Source organism: Heptranchias perlo, chromosome 29 (assembly GCF_035084215.1).
Source record: "Heptranchias perlo isolate sHepPer1 chromosome 29, sHepPer1.hap1, whole genome shotgun sequence".
NCBI classification, from domain to species: domain Eukaryota; kingdom Metazoa; phylum Chordata; class Chondrichthyes; order Hexanchiformes; family Hexanchidae; genus Heptranchias; species Heptranchias perlo.
Genome location: NC_090353.1, coordinates 11,255,583 through 11,269,425, shown reverse-complemented (window position 1 = coordinate 11,269,425; position 13,843 = coordinate 11,255,583). Strand labels below are relative to the sequence as shown.

The 13,843-nt window shown below is 44.1% G+C and overlaps 1 protein-coding gene across 1 annotated transcript in view; it reads left to right on the top strand.

Annotated features, from left to right (window-relative positions):
• The window catches only part of LOC137299396 (receptor-type tyrosine-protein phosphatase delta-like), a 424,076-nt gene that overhangs the window by 295,573 nt on the left and 114,660 nt on the right, over window positions 1–13,843 (top strand). Inside the window, exons 12-14 of the mRNA XM_067968105.1 lie at window positions 2,398–2,591; window positions 10,252–10,278; window positions 11,128–11,245. Coding sequence (XP_067824206.1) covers window positions 2,398–2,591; window positions 10,252–10,278; window positions 11,128–11,245 — 339 coding nt within the window. The remainder of the gene's footprint in view (window positions 1–2,397; window positions 2,592–10,251; window positions 10,279–11,127; window positions 11,246–13,843) is intronic.

Here is a 13,843-nt window from a genome sequence, read left to right as displayed (position 1 = left end):
TTGGCACTGTGAAAATGGAGCTGGATCAGAATGCCACGAGAAGGAGCATTCAACAACAATAACAACAACTTGTATGTATATAGCGCCTTTAACATAGTAAAACGTCCCACAGCTCTGCATAGGAGCCATTATCAAACAAAACTTTACACCAAGTCACATAGGAGATATTAGGACAGGTGACCAAAAGCTTGGTCAAAGATGTAGGTTTTAAGGAGCGTCTTAAAGGAGGAGAAAGAGGTAGAGAGGCAGAGAGGTTTAGGGAGGGAATTCCAGAGCTTAGGGCCTAGGCAGCTGAAGGCACGGCTGCCAGTGGTGGAGCGATGAAAATCAGGGTTGCGCAAGAGGCAAGAATTCAACATTACTAGAAATAGGAACAGCATTGCTTGATTTTTTTCAAGGTGGGGGGTAGGGAAAGTTGGTGTGTCTTGAAGTAAGGGATCAACAGATAGGGTGGGATGGGACCAATGATAGAATCAAACATAGAATCACTGAAAGAGTGACGAGGAAGGTTAGGAAAAATCTCTCTATGCAGAGAGTTTTGTCAGAGGGAGTAGTTGAGGTAGAGACCATTGCATCTTATAAGGGAAGAGTAGGTAAACATTTGAAGTAGAGGAAGATACAGAGCTATGGGGGAGCCTGGGGCAGTGGGAATAGTATTGGATTGTTCCAGCAAAGAGCCGGTGCAGACACAGTCAGCCAAATTACCTCCTTCTGTTTGTAAATGTTATGGTCCTGATGGAATACTTTGATGGCCATTTCTCCCTCTGGACTTTACAACCTTAAAGAATAGGAATGAAGATAAGGTAAATTGAAATAGTTTAGCTGACACCAACCTAAGTATTTGCAGCAACAAAAAAATTGTAAGTGCAACACTGTGCAACCTGCAGTGCTGTGCGTAACTAGACAAAAGTGAAATTGCGGTTTAGCCCAACAGGTAGCAGAAAACTTAACAAAAGCCATTTTGGGATAATGCCAGATCAATTATCACAGTATGTAATTACAAAGAGAGAATAATCAGAGAGCAGATTGAAATAAAAACTTGAGGGGGAAATTATAAACCAGAACAATAGCAAGAGACTCGTTGACATTTAGAACACTGTTATTGAATGATTATATTCCATTTAAACAAACACAAACCTTATTTTGTCTGCTCCTTTGACAAAACCTGTCCACCAGTTCAAATTGTTGCCTGTGGAATATCCACTTAAAATGAATGAGAAAGGAAATAGGCAATTTCAAATCGTCTTGTAGTTACTAGAGGAACTTTTCCCTCTTTCAGAACAGTCTTCTTTTCAACAAACCCTCTCAAATTTGCTGATCTGTTGCTGCCCTTTGAAATGCCACTTCAAAATGTGCTCCAAAGGACAGGGAAAGCCTCACCCTGATGATGACATTGCTAAGGGTCTCATGCTCAACTTAGTATTGGTACAGATTCCACATTGTAGATGGCGGATGCATTGCTAAGAGGCTCTGTGTGAAGGTCACAATCCTACAAGTCTTGCTCTGAGGTGCCATTAGTAAAAGTCTTGCTTTGAAGGTTTTCCACCTTAAGTGCTCACTCTGCAGTTGTTAAGATGCACACATTTTCCTGGACTTGCTGAAGGTTGCATTCCATCGAGGTTCTATAGCAACAACTGTAAACTGTTTCACAATCAGATGGATTTTGCCAATATTTTTACTGTTATTTATGTCGACCAAAGTAAAGGAGATATGGAATAAATGGATGGCTCCTCCAAAGGACCGGAACTCTGACCTTGTTTTTTATTCCAAATATTTTTTCTGCCTTTTCCTGCTGCTGTACCTCCTCCTCCCACCAGGAGGGAAATGCTGCTGGGCTGCCAGCTTCCTGATGGCTTCCACTATTACTGTTCGGTGGTCAGCTGACAACATAGGTCTCGAGGGAAACTGAGATCCAGGGGACTGGGTGGATGGGTGATGGTTAATGCTACAACACTCGTTTTTATTTTCATTTTAGGCCTGAATAATCTCTAAAAGGAGAGAAAAATGTTTTAAAGGTGTGCAATTTTAAAATAGAAAAATATGATTTTGTTAATTGATTGAGTGCAAGAAAACCTAACTTTACAACCCAATATTGGGGACACAGGTAAAACAGGAGATAGACTAGTTAAAGTGTTTACATTGCACTGCAATGGAAATTGAAACAAAATCATTACAGCGCCTTCATGGCTCAGTTGTTAACTGCACCGTCGCCTAATGTGAAGCTAGCGCATATGGACAAGAAAGATCAAGGCAAGATATTACATGGTCAGTTTGGAGTCTGAATGACCCTGTGGCCTTTTGATAAGGTGGCATCTGACTCTAAAACTGTCTACAGTCATCTTATTTAAACACAGACCACTTTTTTCGTTTCTGATGCCCTACACTTTATTCTTGCAGTGCCCAGTGCTCCCCCTCGTAAAGTGGAGGTTGCAGCGTTAAACTCCACCGCTTTGAAGGTAACGTGGCGCTCTCCTGTTCCGAACAAACAACATGGCCAGATCCGAGGCTATCAGGTGCACTATGTGGAAGTGGAGGATGGAGAGGCTCGGGGACAGCCGCTGATAAAGGATGTCATGCTGGCCGACGCACAGGTTAGGAAGCCAAAACTAAAACCTGGTGGTGGTTGATACTGCCATCAGAGTAGCAATTGTAGGTTGATGGTAGTGGTTGCTGATGGAGTCACAGATGACTGAAACATTGACCTAATACAGAAAGAACTGGGGCCGATAGTTCCATTGTGTTTGTGAAACCTCTTCAATGTGATATATTACCTAAAACTAATACATTTTGTGGGGGTAGAATTTTGTGCTTATAGAGGCGAGCGATGACCACACCAGTAATTGATGGGATTGGGCAAAGCCCAGGGCCAGCACAAGCATCTACATGTGCCTTCCCAACAAGGCAGAGGGCACCACTAACCAGAACAGATGGTCTGTCTACACTGATATCCTAAAGTAAAGGTCCAGTAACAAATTAAAGTTATCAGATTGGATAGAATGAAGCAGTTAATCCCAATCAGCACCTACCGAATGCAGAATGCTTGTATTGAGCCCCTGGAAGTCATGTGTCAGTACTCCAGGGCCACCTAGGTATATGCCAGACCTCAAAACATGGTTAATCAGAGACACCCTGCCTAATGATCCAGTGCATTCTGGCCTTGTGAAGGTAAGGGATGTCCTTCTTTCCTTCCTTGTGCTTCTACAGATTTCAGTGATTATGGGCTCAGTTGCCTCTTAATCAGAAAGTTGTACGACCAAGAACCATTCCCGAACTTAAGCCCGTAGTCCATGGCTGCATTGTCAAAGATGCTGTCCTTCAGATGAGACATTAAACTGAGGCCCTGTCTGCCTGTTGAGGTGGATGTAAAAGATCCCATGGCAGTATTTGAAGAAGAACAGGGAGTTCTCCTGGTATCCTGGACATTCATTTCATTGCTGTTTGTGGGATCATCCTGTGTACATAATGGCTGCTGTGTTGAACTACAAATCAATAGTCAATGCCTTTCAAAGTAATTGATTGTAGGTGAAGTGCTTTAAGATGTTTCTGAGAGATGTGATTAGATGCTATATAAATATTTTTCTTTGATATTAGTCATGCTGACTTCTTTGACAGGACATTGCCCTGAGCCCAACAGCTAAGGTAGTGTTACATTACACACAAGCTTGTACACTGTTACCAGCAATAAGCCTGTAAAAATGTGCAAACTCTAGTAAATTTGCATGATTCCAGTGCATATTCTGATGTCAAAACATGCAAAATAGAAGGTTCCCTCTCCCAGCTGATGTAAATGGATGTTTTCCTTTATATAAATCAGTCCCACCCTCCATTTTTCTACATTAAAGGAACTATATAAAGTTTAAGGTTTTGCTGTTGTGGTTAGTCCCATCTTCCTCCAAACATATATAGCATAACATAGCAATATAGTCAACTCCTGATTAAGCAAATACTTAATTCTAACTTGAAACTTCAATTGGCCAAACCTCTTCCCAATCACTCGCATTGTATAGAATTCCAATGGATCAAACCCCTTTTCTTTTGCTCCATTTGTACAGAATTGCAGTGAGCTGAACCCCTTCCCAGTCACCCTTTTATGTAAAATTCTTGCTGAGAGGGCAGCACTTTAGTACAGATTCTTGTTCCATGCGTAGAGTTAAATGGTCAGCACACCAACTGTAATCAATCAACTGAAAATCCAACCACAGACAAAATCTAATCACTTGTGTGTAATGCTGTTTGTGTGCAATGTCTTCTGTTATTTGGTTTAGATTTAGATTTAGATTTAATCACTGAATGAATGATTAAATGGGTCGCGCTATAGCATTTGCAAATTGCTTATTTGTATCTCAGTTTTTCAAAGTCCTGATGTGGGGGATAAGGCCTTTTGGCAAAGTAGAGTTGCATTTGTTAAACATGCACTTACTTTCAAACTCAGTTGTTTGTTGTCATTAAACCTGTTCTGCCCAGACTTCGTATCATACATGACCATTAAATTACATAGAATCTGCAGCACAGAAACAGGCCATTTGGCCCAACTGGTCTATGCCAGTGAATGTATATTTCACATGAGCCTCTTCCTACCCTGCCGCCATATCCCTCTATTCTCTTCTCCCTCATGTATGCATGTGTCAATGCTTCCCTTAAATGTGTCAATGCTTCCTGCTTCAACCACTCCATGTGGCAGCGAGTTCCACATTCTGTGCAGAGAAATTCCTCCTAAATTCTTCATTTGATCTGTCAGTGGCTATCTTATACTTATGCCCCCTTTATTCTGGACTGACCCATAAGTGGAGACTATTTCTTCCCGTACGCCCTTTCAAATCCCTTCATAAGACTGCTATCAGGTCTCCTCTTAGTCTTCTCGTTTCCAGAGAAAACAGACCCAGCCTGCTCAATCTTACCCAATAGTTGCATCCTCTGAATTCTGGTAACATCCATGAAAACCCAGTCTGCTACAGTGCTAATAAAAGTCAATTTTAAGAGTTCATGCTTTCGGCCCAGGGTTTTGTGGACCAGCTAATTCAGGCGGTCGGGTCAGCAGCCTCCTGACGATTTTCCAGCCATTAAAGGCGTCACCATCCAAATTACCAACAAGTGCACCTGGCGCACAAAGCCCCAAGTCGGAAGCACAAGTTCATAAAATATACTATATGATGTCCATAGAATTTTGGATCTGGTGATCAAAGAAACATAGAACGGTTACAGCAGGGAAGGAGGCCACTCGGCCCATCGCGTCCTCGCCAGCTCTATGCAAGAGCAATCCAGCTAGTCCAACTCCGCCGCCCTATCCCCGTAGCCCTGCAAATTTTTTCGTTTCAAGTACCTATCCAGATCCCTTTTGAAGACCATGATTGAATCTGCCTCCACCACCCCCTCGGGCAGTGCATTCCAGATCACAACCACTCGCTGTGTAAAAGGTTTTTCCTTCTGTCACCTTTGGTTCTTTTGCCAATCACTTTAAATCTATGCCCTCTGGTTCTTGACCCTGCTGCCAATGGGAACAGTTTCTTTATATCTACTCTGTCTAGACCCTTCATGATCTTGAACACCTCTATCAAATCTCCTCGCAACCGTCTCTGTTCCGAGGAGAACAACCCCAGCTTTTCCAATCTATCCACGTAACTGAAGTCCCTCATCCCTGGAATCATTCTAGTAAACCTCTTCTGCACCCTCTCCAAGGCCTTCACATCTTTCCTAAAGTGCGGTGCCCAGAACTGGACACAATACTGCAGTTGTGGCTGAACCAGTGTTTTATAAAGGTTCATCATGACTTCCATACTGTTGTACTCTATGCCTCTATTTATAAAGCCCAAGATCCCGTATGCTTTTTTAACTGCTTTCTCAACCTGCCCTGCCACCTTCAATGATTTGTGCACATATATCCCCTGATCTTCCTGTTCCTGCACCCCTTTTAGAGTTGTGCCCTCTAGTTTATATCGCCTCTCCTCGTTCTTCCTACCAAACTGTATCACTTCGCATTTTTCTGCGTTAAGTTTCATCTGCCACGTGTCTGCCCATGCCACCAGCCTGTCTACATCCTCTTGAAATCTATCACTATCCTCCTCACTGTTTACTACACTTCCAAGTTTTGTGTCATCTGCAAATTTTGAAATGTTGGTACAGGTCAGATTCATTGCGCTGAAAATATATCTCATACCAGTCCGTACCTCCTCGCCCAGACTCACCGACCCTTCAGCATGCTCTGTATGAGTTACATCGTCAAATATGGAGCCACCCCTGATGGCTCAGTTGCAGACATCATTACATGTGGAACTGAACCATACAGACCGGGAAGACCCAGCTTCATTCCCTAGTCCGTGTGGACTCAAATGGTCTCAGCCTGAGTGATGACAGTGGGGGGGTACTACATTTGGTCTCAGCGGCCTTGCCTTGGGAGAGGGGTTTAAAAAATCATGTCTACACCCCATCACTATCCAGTGGCTTCTACTGGGAGCGTGTGTGTACGCATGGTTTTTTTTTATTATTCGTTCATGGGATGTGGGCGTCGCTGGCAAGGCCAGTATTTATTGCCCATCCCTAATTGCCCTTGAGAAGGTGGTGGTGAGCCGCCTTCTTGAACTGCTGTAGTCCGTGTGGTATGTGTGTGTGTTTGTGTGTGTGTATCTGAGTGTGTGTTTCTGTGTGTGCATGCTTGTCTGAGTGTTGTGTGTGTGTATCTGAGTATGTATGTGTGTGTGGTGTGTGCATGTATGTCTGAATGTGTGTATATGAGTGTATGTATGTGTGTGTATCTGAGTGTATGTGTATGTGCGTGCATGTATGTCTGAGTGTATGTGTGTGCGTACATGTATGTAAGAAACAATAGAGGTGCCATTACACTACTGGGGGTAGTCTATAGGCCACCAACTAGTGGGAAGGATATAGAGGAGCAAATTACAGAGATGTGCAAGAACCATAGAGTAGTGATAATGGGGGACTTCAACCATCCTAATATAGACTGGGCTAGTAATAGAGTAAGGGCAAAGAGGGGGAGGAATTTTTGAAGTGTGTTCAGGAGAACTTTCTTGACCAGTACGTTTTCGGCCCAACGAGGAAGGAGGCATTGCTGGATCTGGTTCTGGGAAATGAGGCAGGCCAAGTGAAGCAAGTGTCAATGGGGGAACATTTAGGGAACAGCGATCATAGTATCATAAGGTTTAGAATAGCTATGGAAAAGGACGAGGACCACTCTAAAGTAAAAATACTCAATTGGTGGAGAGCCAATTTCAGTGGGATGAGAACAGATCTGGCCCGAGTAAATTGGAATCAAAGATTGGCAGGAAAAACTGTAATTGAAAAAGGAGATGGGTGCAGTCTACATTCCCACGAGGGAGAAAGGTAGGGCAACTAAAACCAGAGCTCCCTGGATGACAGAAGAGGTAGAGAGTAAATGAAGCAGATGTCAGTTTGATAATACAAGTGAGAACCAGGCTGAATATAGAAAGTTCAGAGGGGAGGTGAGAAAGGAAATAAGAGGGGCAAAGAGAGAATATGAGAATAGACTGGCGGCCAACATAAAAGGGAATCCAAAAGTCTTCTGTAGCCATATAAATAGTAAACAGGTAGTTAGAGGAGGGGTGGGGCTGTTTAGGGACCAAAAAAGACATCTACGCATGGAGGCAGAGGGCATGGCTAGGTACTAAATGAGTACTTTGTATCTTTTTCTACCAAGGAAGAAATGCTGCCAAAGTCACAGTAAAAGAGGAGGTAGTTGAGATACTGGATGGGCTAAAAATAGATAAAGAGGAGGTACTAGAAAGGCTGGCTGTACTTAAAGTAGATAAGTCAGCCGGTCGGAATGGGATGTATCCTAGGTTGCTGAGGGAAGTAAGGGTGGAAATTGCGGAGGTACTGGCCATAATCTTCCAAACATCCCTAGATACGGGAGTGGTGCCAGAGGACTGGAGAATTGCAAATATCACACCCTTGTTTCCAAAAGGGTGTAAGGATAAACCCAGCAACTACAGGCCGGTCAGTTTCGGTGGTGGGGAAGCTTTTAAAAACAATAATCCAGATCAAAATGAACAGTCACTTGGACAAGTGCGGATTAATAAAGGAAAAACCAGCATGGGTTTGTTAAAGGCAAATTGTTTAACTAACTTGATTGAATTTTTTAATGAGGTAACAGAGAGGGTTGATGAGGGCAATGCGATTGATGTGGTGACTTCCAAAAGGCGTTTGATAAAGTGCCACATAATAGGCTTGTCATCAAAGTTGAAGCCCATGTAATAAAGAGGGCTGTGGCAGCATGGATACGAAATTGGCTAAGTAATAGGAAACAGAGTGTAGTGGTGAATGGTTGTTTCTCGGACTGGAGGGAGGTATATAGTGGTGTCCCCCAGGGGTCGGTCTAGGACCATTGCTATTTTTGATATATATTAATGACTTGGACTTGGGTGTACAGGGCACAATTTCACAATTTGCAGATGACACGAAACTTGAAAGTGTAGTGAACAGTGAGGAGAATAGTGATAGACTTCAGGAGGACATAGACAGGCTGGTGGAATGGGCGGACACATGGCAGATGAAATTCAACGCAGAAAAGTGGGAAATGATACATTTCGGTAGGAAGAATGAGGAGAGGCAATATAAACTAAATGGTACAATTCTAAAAGGGGTGCAGGAACAGAGAGATCTGGGGATATATGTGCACAAATCTTTTAAGGTAGCAGGGCAGGATCAGAAAGCGGTTAAGAAAGCAAACGGGATCCTGGGCTTTATAAATAGAGGCATAGAGTACAAAAGCAAGGAGGTTATGATGAATCTTTATAAATCACTGGTTCAGCCACAACTGGAGTATTGTGTCCAATTCTGGGCACTGCACTTTAGGAAAAATGTGAAGGCCTAAGAGAGGGTGCAGAAGAGGTTTACTCGAATGATTCCCGGGATGAGGGACTTCAGTTACGTGGATAGACTGGAGAAGCTGGGGTTGTTTTCCTTAGAGCAGAGAAGGTTGAGATGAGATTTGATAGAGGTGTTCAAAATCATGAAGTATCTGGACAGTGTAGATAGAGAGAAACTGTTCCTATTGAGCAGAGGGGTCAAAAACCAGAGGACATAGATTTACGGTGATTGGCAAAAGAACCAAAGGCGACATGAGAAAAAACTTTTTTACACAGCGAGTGGTTGTGATCTGGAATGCATTGCCTGCGGGGGTGGTGGAGGCAGATTCAGTTGTGGCTTTCAAAAGGGAATTGGATAAGTACTTGAAGGGAAAATATTTGCAAGGCTACAGGGATAGGGCTGGGGAGTGGGACTAGCTGGATTGCTCTTGCAGAGAGCCGGCATAGACTCAACGGACCGAATGGCCTCCTTCCGTTCTTTAACCAGTCTATGATTCTATGTCTGAGTGTATGTGTGTGTGTCTGAGTGTGTGTGTGTATCTTAGTGTATATGCGTGTGTGTCTGAGTGTGTGTGCGTATCTTAGTGTATATGCGTGTGTGTCTGAGTGTGCGTGCGTATCTTAGTGTATATGCGTGTGTGTCTGAGTGTGCGTGCCTGTTCATGGAAGCCAGATAAAGACAGAATCAGGCTAAACTGTGTTCCCCCCCCGGCCCCCCCCCCCCCACTTGAACATATAACCTGACACCTGAAAACCAGCTACTGGGACAAGATTTGAGAGCGTGGCTAAAACCCATGAAACTGTACCTCAGCTGGTCGGTACAGTCTGGAGAGCAGGGTAGAAAAGGGGAAAATCTTGAAAGCGATTGATAAGTTTTTGGTAGTTTGGAGGGCGCTCTCGTAAACTCAGCTGACACCCATTTCCCTTGGTGGTTTTTTAGGCATGGGGGTGAAATTGGTCTTCGACGATAGCGCAAAGTGAGCGATAGTGAACGGGAAGTCCGTTTCACCCCCCACACGATTGTCTTTTGAAAAGAAAATTGGGTGGAGTGTAAAACAGGCCACCGATTCGCTGATGCCCGTTTTGCACAGTCACTGAAGATCAATTTCACCCCCAAAGTTCTTGGAGAGGAAGACCTTCATCTTGCCTATCTGTGCTGGATGCCAGCCTGAGCCCCAGAGGTGACCGGACAGTGTTCTGACACACTATCTCACTACTCCTCCTCTTGACTGTGAACGTTAGGATTCAGCTTTCTCATCGTGGTGCCTGTTTTCTGTTGTGGTTCTTGAAGGGCTTTGTGTCCTTTGAGCCTGTTCCAAGCAAAACCACCATAGATGCCTTGAAACTCTTTCTTCATCCTCGATTCTCTTTTTTTTGTCTCTCTTTCTCTTGCCTTCCTCCCGTTGCTCAGTGGGAGACTGACGACACAGCAGAATATGTGAGTAAATCTATCAGAAAATGCCTGATTCCCTGCACTTTCTTGTGTTTTCCTGTTCCCGCAGAATGCCATTGGTGTCTCTTGACGTTCAGAAACGCTACAAATATTAGTTTGCTGAATTTGCATGGCTGTTGTTACCTGTGTTTTGTTTTCTTTTCGCTTTTTGTTAAAAGTGTTTAGAACATAAGAAATAGGAGCAGGAGTAGGCCATCCGGCCCCTCGAGCCTGCTCCGCTATTCAACAAGATCATGGCTGATCTTCTACCTCAATACCATTTTCCTGCACTATCCCCATATCCCTTGATGCCTTTAATATCTAGAAATCTATCGATCTCTGTTTTGAATGTACTCAATGGCTGAGCCTCCACAGCCCTCTGGGGTAGAGAATTCACAGGTATTCTCAACATTTAGAATCTCCAGTCGAGAGGTCCCTCCCCTACCTCCCGCCAGTGTCACTCTATAATCCATATACAGATGTGCCACTAAAGGTGGGTCACCTACCCACGCAGGCCTGGTACCATGTCTCCAACTGGCGCTGTAGCCAGTGGCCTGGCCTAGATGAGTCTCTGGACAAAGGAGCTGAAGTCTGAATGCCAGCCGAACTAGTGCGTGAAGAATGAAGTAGTTCCAGCAGAATTCAAGGATTAATATTAGGATGTTTCCTGCCATGACTTCTGGGATAGTGTTTGTGCAAAAGAATTCTGCTCTGAGTTTTTATTTGCATGTTGTATGTTTCTTAATTTGACGGTGTTCATTTTGTACATGGGTCTGTTTAAATTAGTTGGATTTCACCAATTTAGATTCCTAATTATCTTCTCATTTTTAAAATAATATGTGTTTCCAATGGTAGGAGATGGTCATCTCTGGGCTGCAGCCAGAAATGACGTATTTCATCACCGTGGCAGCCTACACGACAAAGGGCGATGGTGTTCGCAGCAAGTCGAAGCTCGTGGTCACCAAAGGTTCAGGTCAGTCTCCCGCCAGAGTAATTGCCTCTCGACCCAGTGCACTTGAAGCAGTAGAGGGCACTACAGCTTAGTGCCTCTTCCATCATTTTCCTCTTATCCTGCTCTCCTTGCTCAAGTGAGCCTTGTCTGCTAGTGTCAACAAGCTATTCTCCCATGGAAGGAAACCTTGTCCTCAACAGACACCTGAACATACACACTTCATGGATTACTAGACAGCATTCAGGAGCAGAAACTGATTTTACCCTCCCTATTCCAGGAGCATTAAGGCCGATCGTAGTGTTCCTACTGTTATCCCAGGCGACAATAGCTAACTCAGCACTGACTGCATTTGAGCCTGGGTTCTTGCTCTGTATGGTTCAGCCTTAACCAGTGAACCCATTCTATTGACCAACTTTCATCGTAAATCTTTACTGTGAATTTCAACAATTGTCTCAACAGTTGTTGTTAAACAGGATTGTTAAATGCCTGAAAGGCAAATTGAGATCCAGGGGAGGGATGGATGGGTATTACCAAGGCTTCGATTTCAAGGGAGGGATAGATGGATGGATGGATACCACTGAGGCCTCGAGTCTAAGATATAGATGGGTTGATGGATATCATCAAGGCCTCGAGTCCAAAGGATAGATGGTGGATGGATATCACTGAGGTCTCGAGTCCAAGGGAAGGATGGGTGGATATCACTGAACTTCACTCTACTTCAGATAGATTTCTGTACTTGTTTATAGGGCTGTTGATTCTATGAGAGTGCCTTATTACTATTTCTAGGCAGGGGCTATTGCCCTGTTACTGTTTATAGAGAAGGGGTATATTCTCTTGTTAATATTTCTGGGAGGAACGTATTGCACTGTTACTCCTTTTGCTGGGAGAGGGGGATGTTATTGCTCTGTTTTTGCCTTCGGATGGGGAGCTATTGCTGTGCCCCTGATTCTGGAAGCTGGGGGGTGCCATTACCTTGTCACTGTTAATGTCGGGGAGGTAACTATTACATTATTCCACAGTGGTTAAATTGTGACGGCGTTGGGCATGTGTGTGTGGTTTTTGGGGAGGTATTTAGGTAGTTTTATATTTTGTTTGCTGCTGGTGGAATCAGCAGTACCACAGGACTGACAGCTGGGCAGCTGCTGCACATGTGCAATGAGCAAACAGCCGGCCTGCAGGATGCAAGTGAACAATGAATCCTCATGTTTTATAGTCTTATAAAAGAGGAAATCTGCAGCACAGCCTGCGAATATTCCACAGAGACCATCTGTGCCACTTCCTGTGAGCAGACTGCTCTCCTTGGTGAAGGCGGGTGGGGGAGAGCGGACATGGGAGGCTGCAGTCATAGAGTGTGGGTTTGCTATTTTGGAGATCTTTGTTGGGTATTAAAGGAACATTAGCCTGGAAATTATCATCAGTGATATTAGGTGACGGATGCCTAATGCGTTTTGTGACGTTTATCTGTTAGTTATTTTAATAGAGGTGCTAACCCAGTTAAAATAAACAGATTAATGCCTGCATTAAAATAGCAGACAAAAGAATGTTGTACGAACGTGTTAAGCATTCATCAGTTAGTACTGTCAACAGTAAATTCTTGCTGATGGACCTTATCCCACCTGCTGTGAGAACAGTGTTGGCTACTAACTGGCATGGAGCCAAATAACTGGGATCACTTCAAGCCATCAGCCCTCCAGCAAGCGGCAGAAATACTTTTCCTCACAATTTGCTGATGTCTCCAACCATAACATTCTGCCCCCTCCCCCAGGATATGTGCAGACTACCATTTGACCACGGTGAGATCCCAAGTAGGGCAGTGGATTAACTGTGTGGGATTTGTCACTATTTCTGCAAGCTGCAAAATGATTTTTTTTAAAAAAAACACATTTTCTGCAGCGTTTGGCAAATACTGATGTGTGCATTTCACATGAGCGAGAGTATCTCTAAATAATAATGGCAGGGAGGCACAAGGCAGCAGGTGAAATTGAGCAGGTCCAATAACAAACCGTGAGAGCAAAGCTTGGCAGCCTACAGTGTAAATATTGGCAGGGCACCTGTTGTTATTTACGGCGTGCAGCCCGTTTTAAAGCAGGGCCTTTAATCTGTGACACTGTTTGTATGGTGGCACTACCTCCAGAGGGGGTAGTGAGGCGCTTACGGGGTTGTTCCCTTCCTCTGGAGCCCAAGCATTACATAGAACGACCTAGAATGTACAGCACAGAATCAGGCTGTTCGGCCCAAATGGTCTGTGCCGATGCTTAAGCACTTCCATCATCAAACGTAAACAGCTGCTGCTTCTGTCTGGCTGCGGACGGTTTAAGCTTTCTGTTCCATCCCGTGCAGGCCAACAATTGCGTTAAATTACATATTACTTAGAATTTACAGCACAGAAACAGGCCAGTCCGTCGAACTGGTCTACGCCGGTGTTTATGTTCCGCACGAGCCTCCTCCCATCCTACTGCATCCAACCCTATCAGCATATCCTTCATTCCTTTCTCCCGCATGTACTTATCTAGCTTCCCCTTAAATGTATCTACGCTATTCGGCTCAACCACTCCATGTGGTAGCAAGTTCCACGTTCTAACCACTCTCTGGGTAAAGAAGTTTCTCCTGAATTCCCTA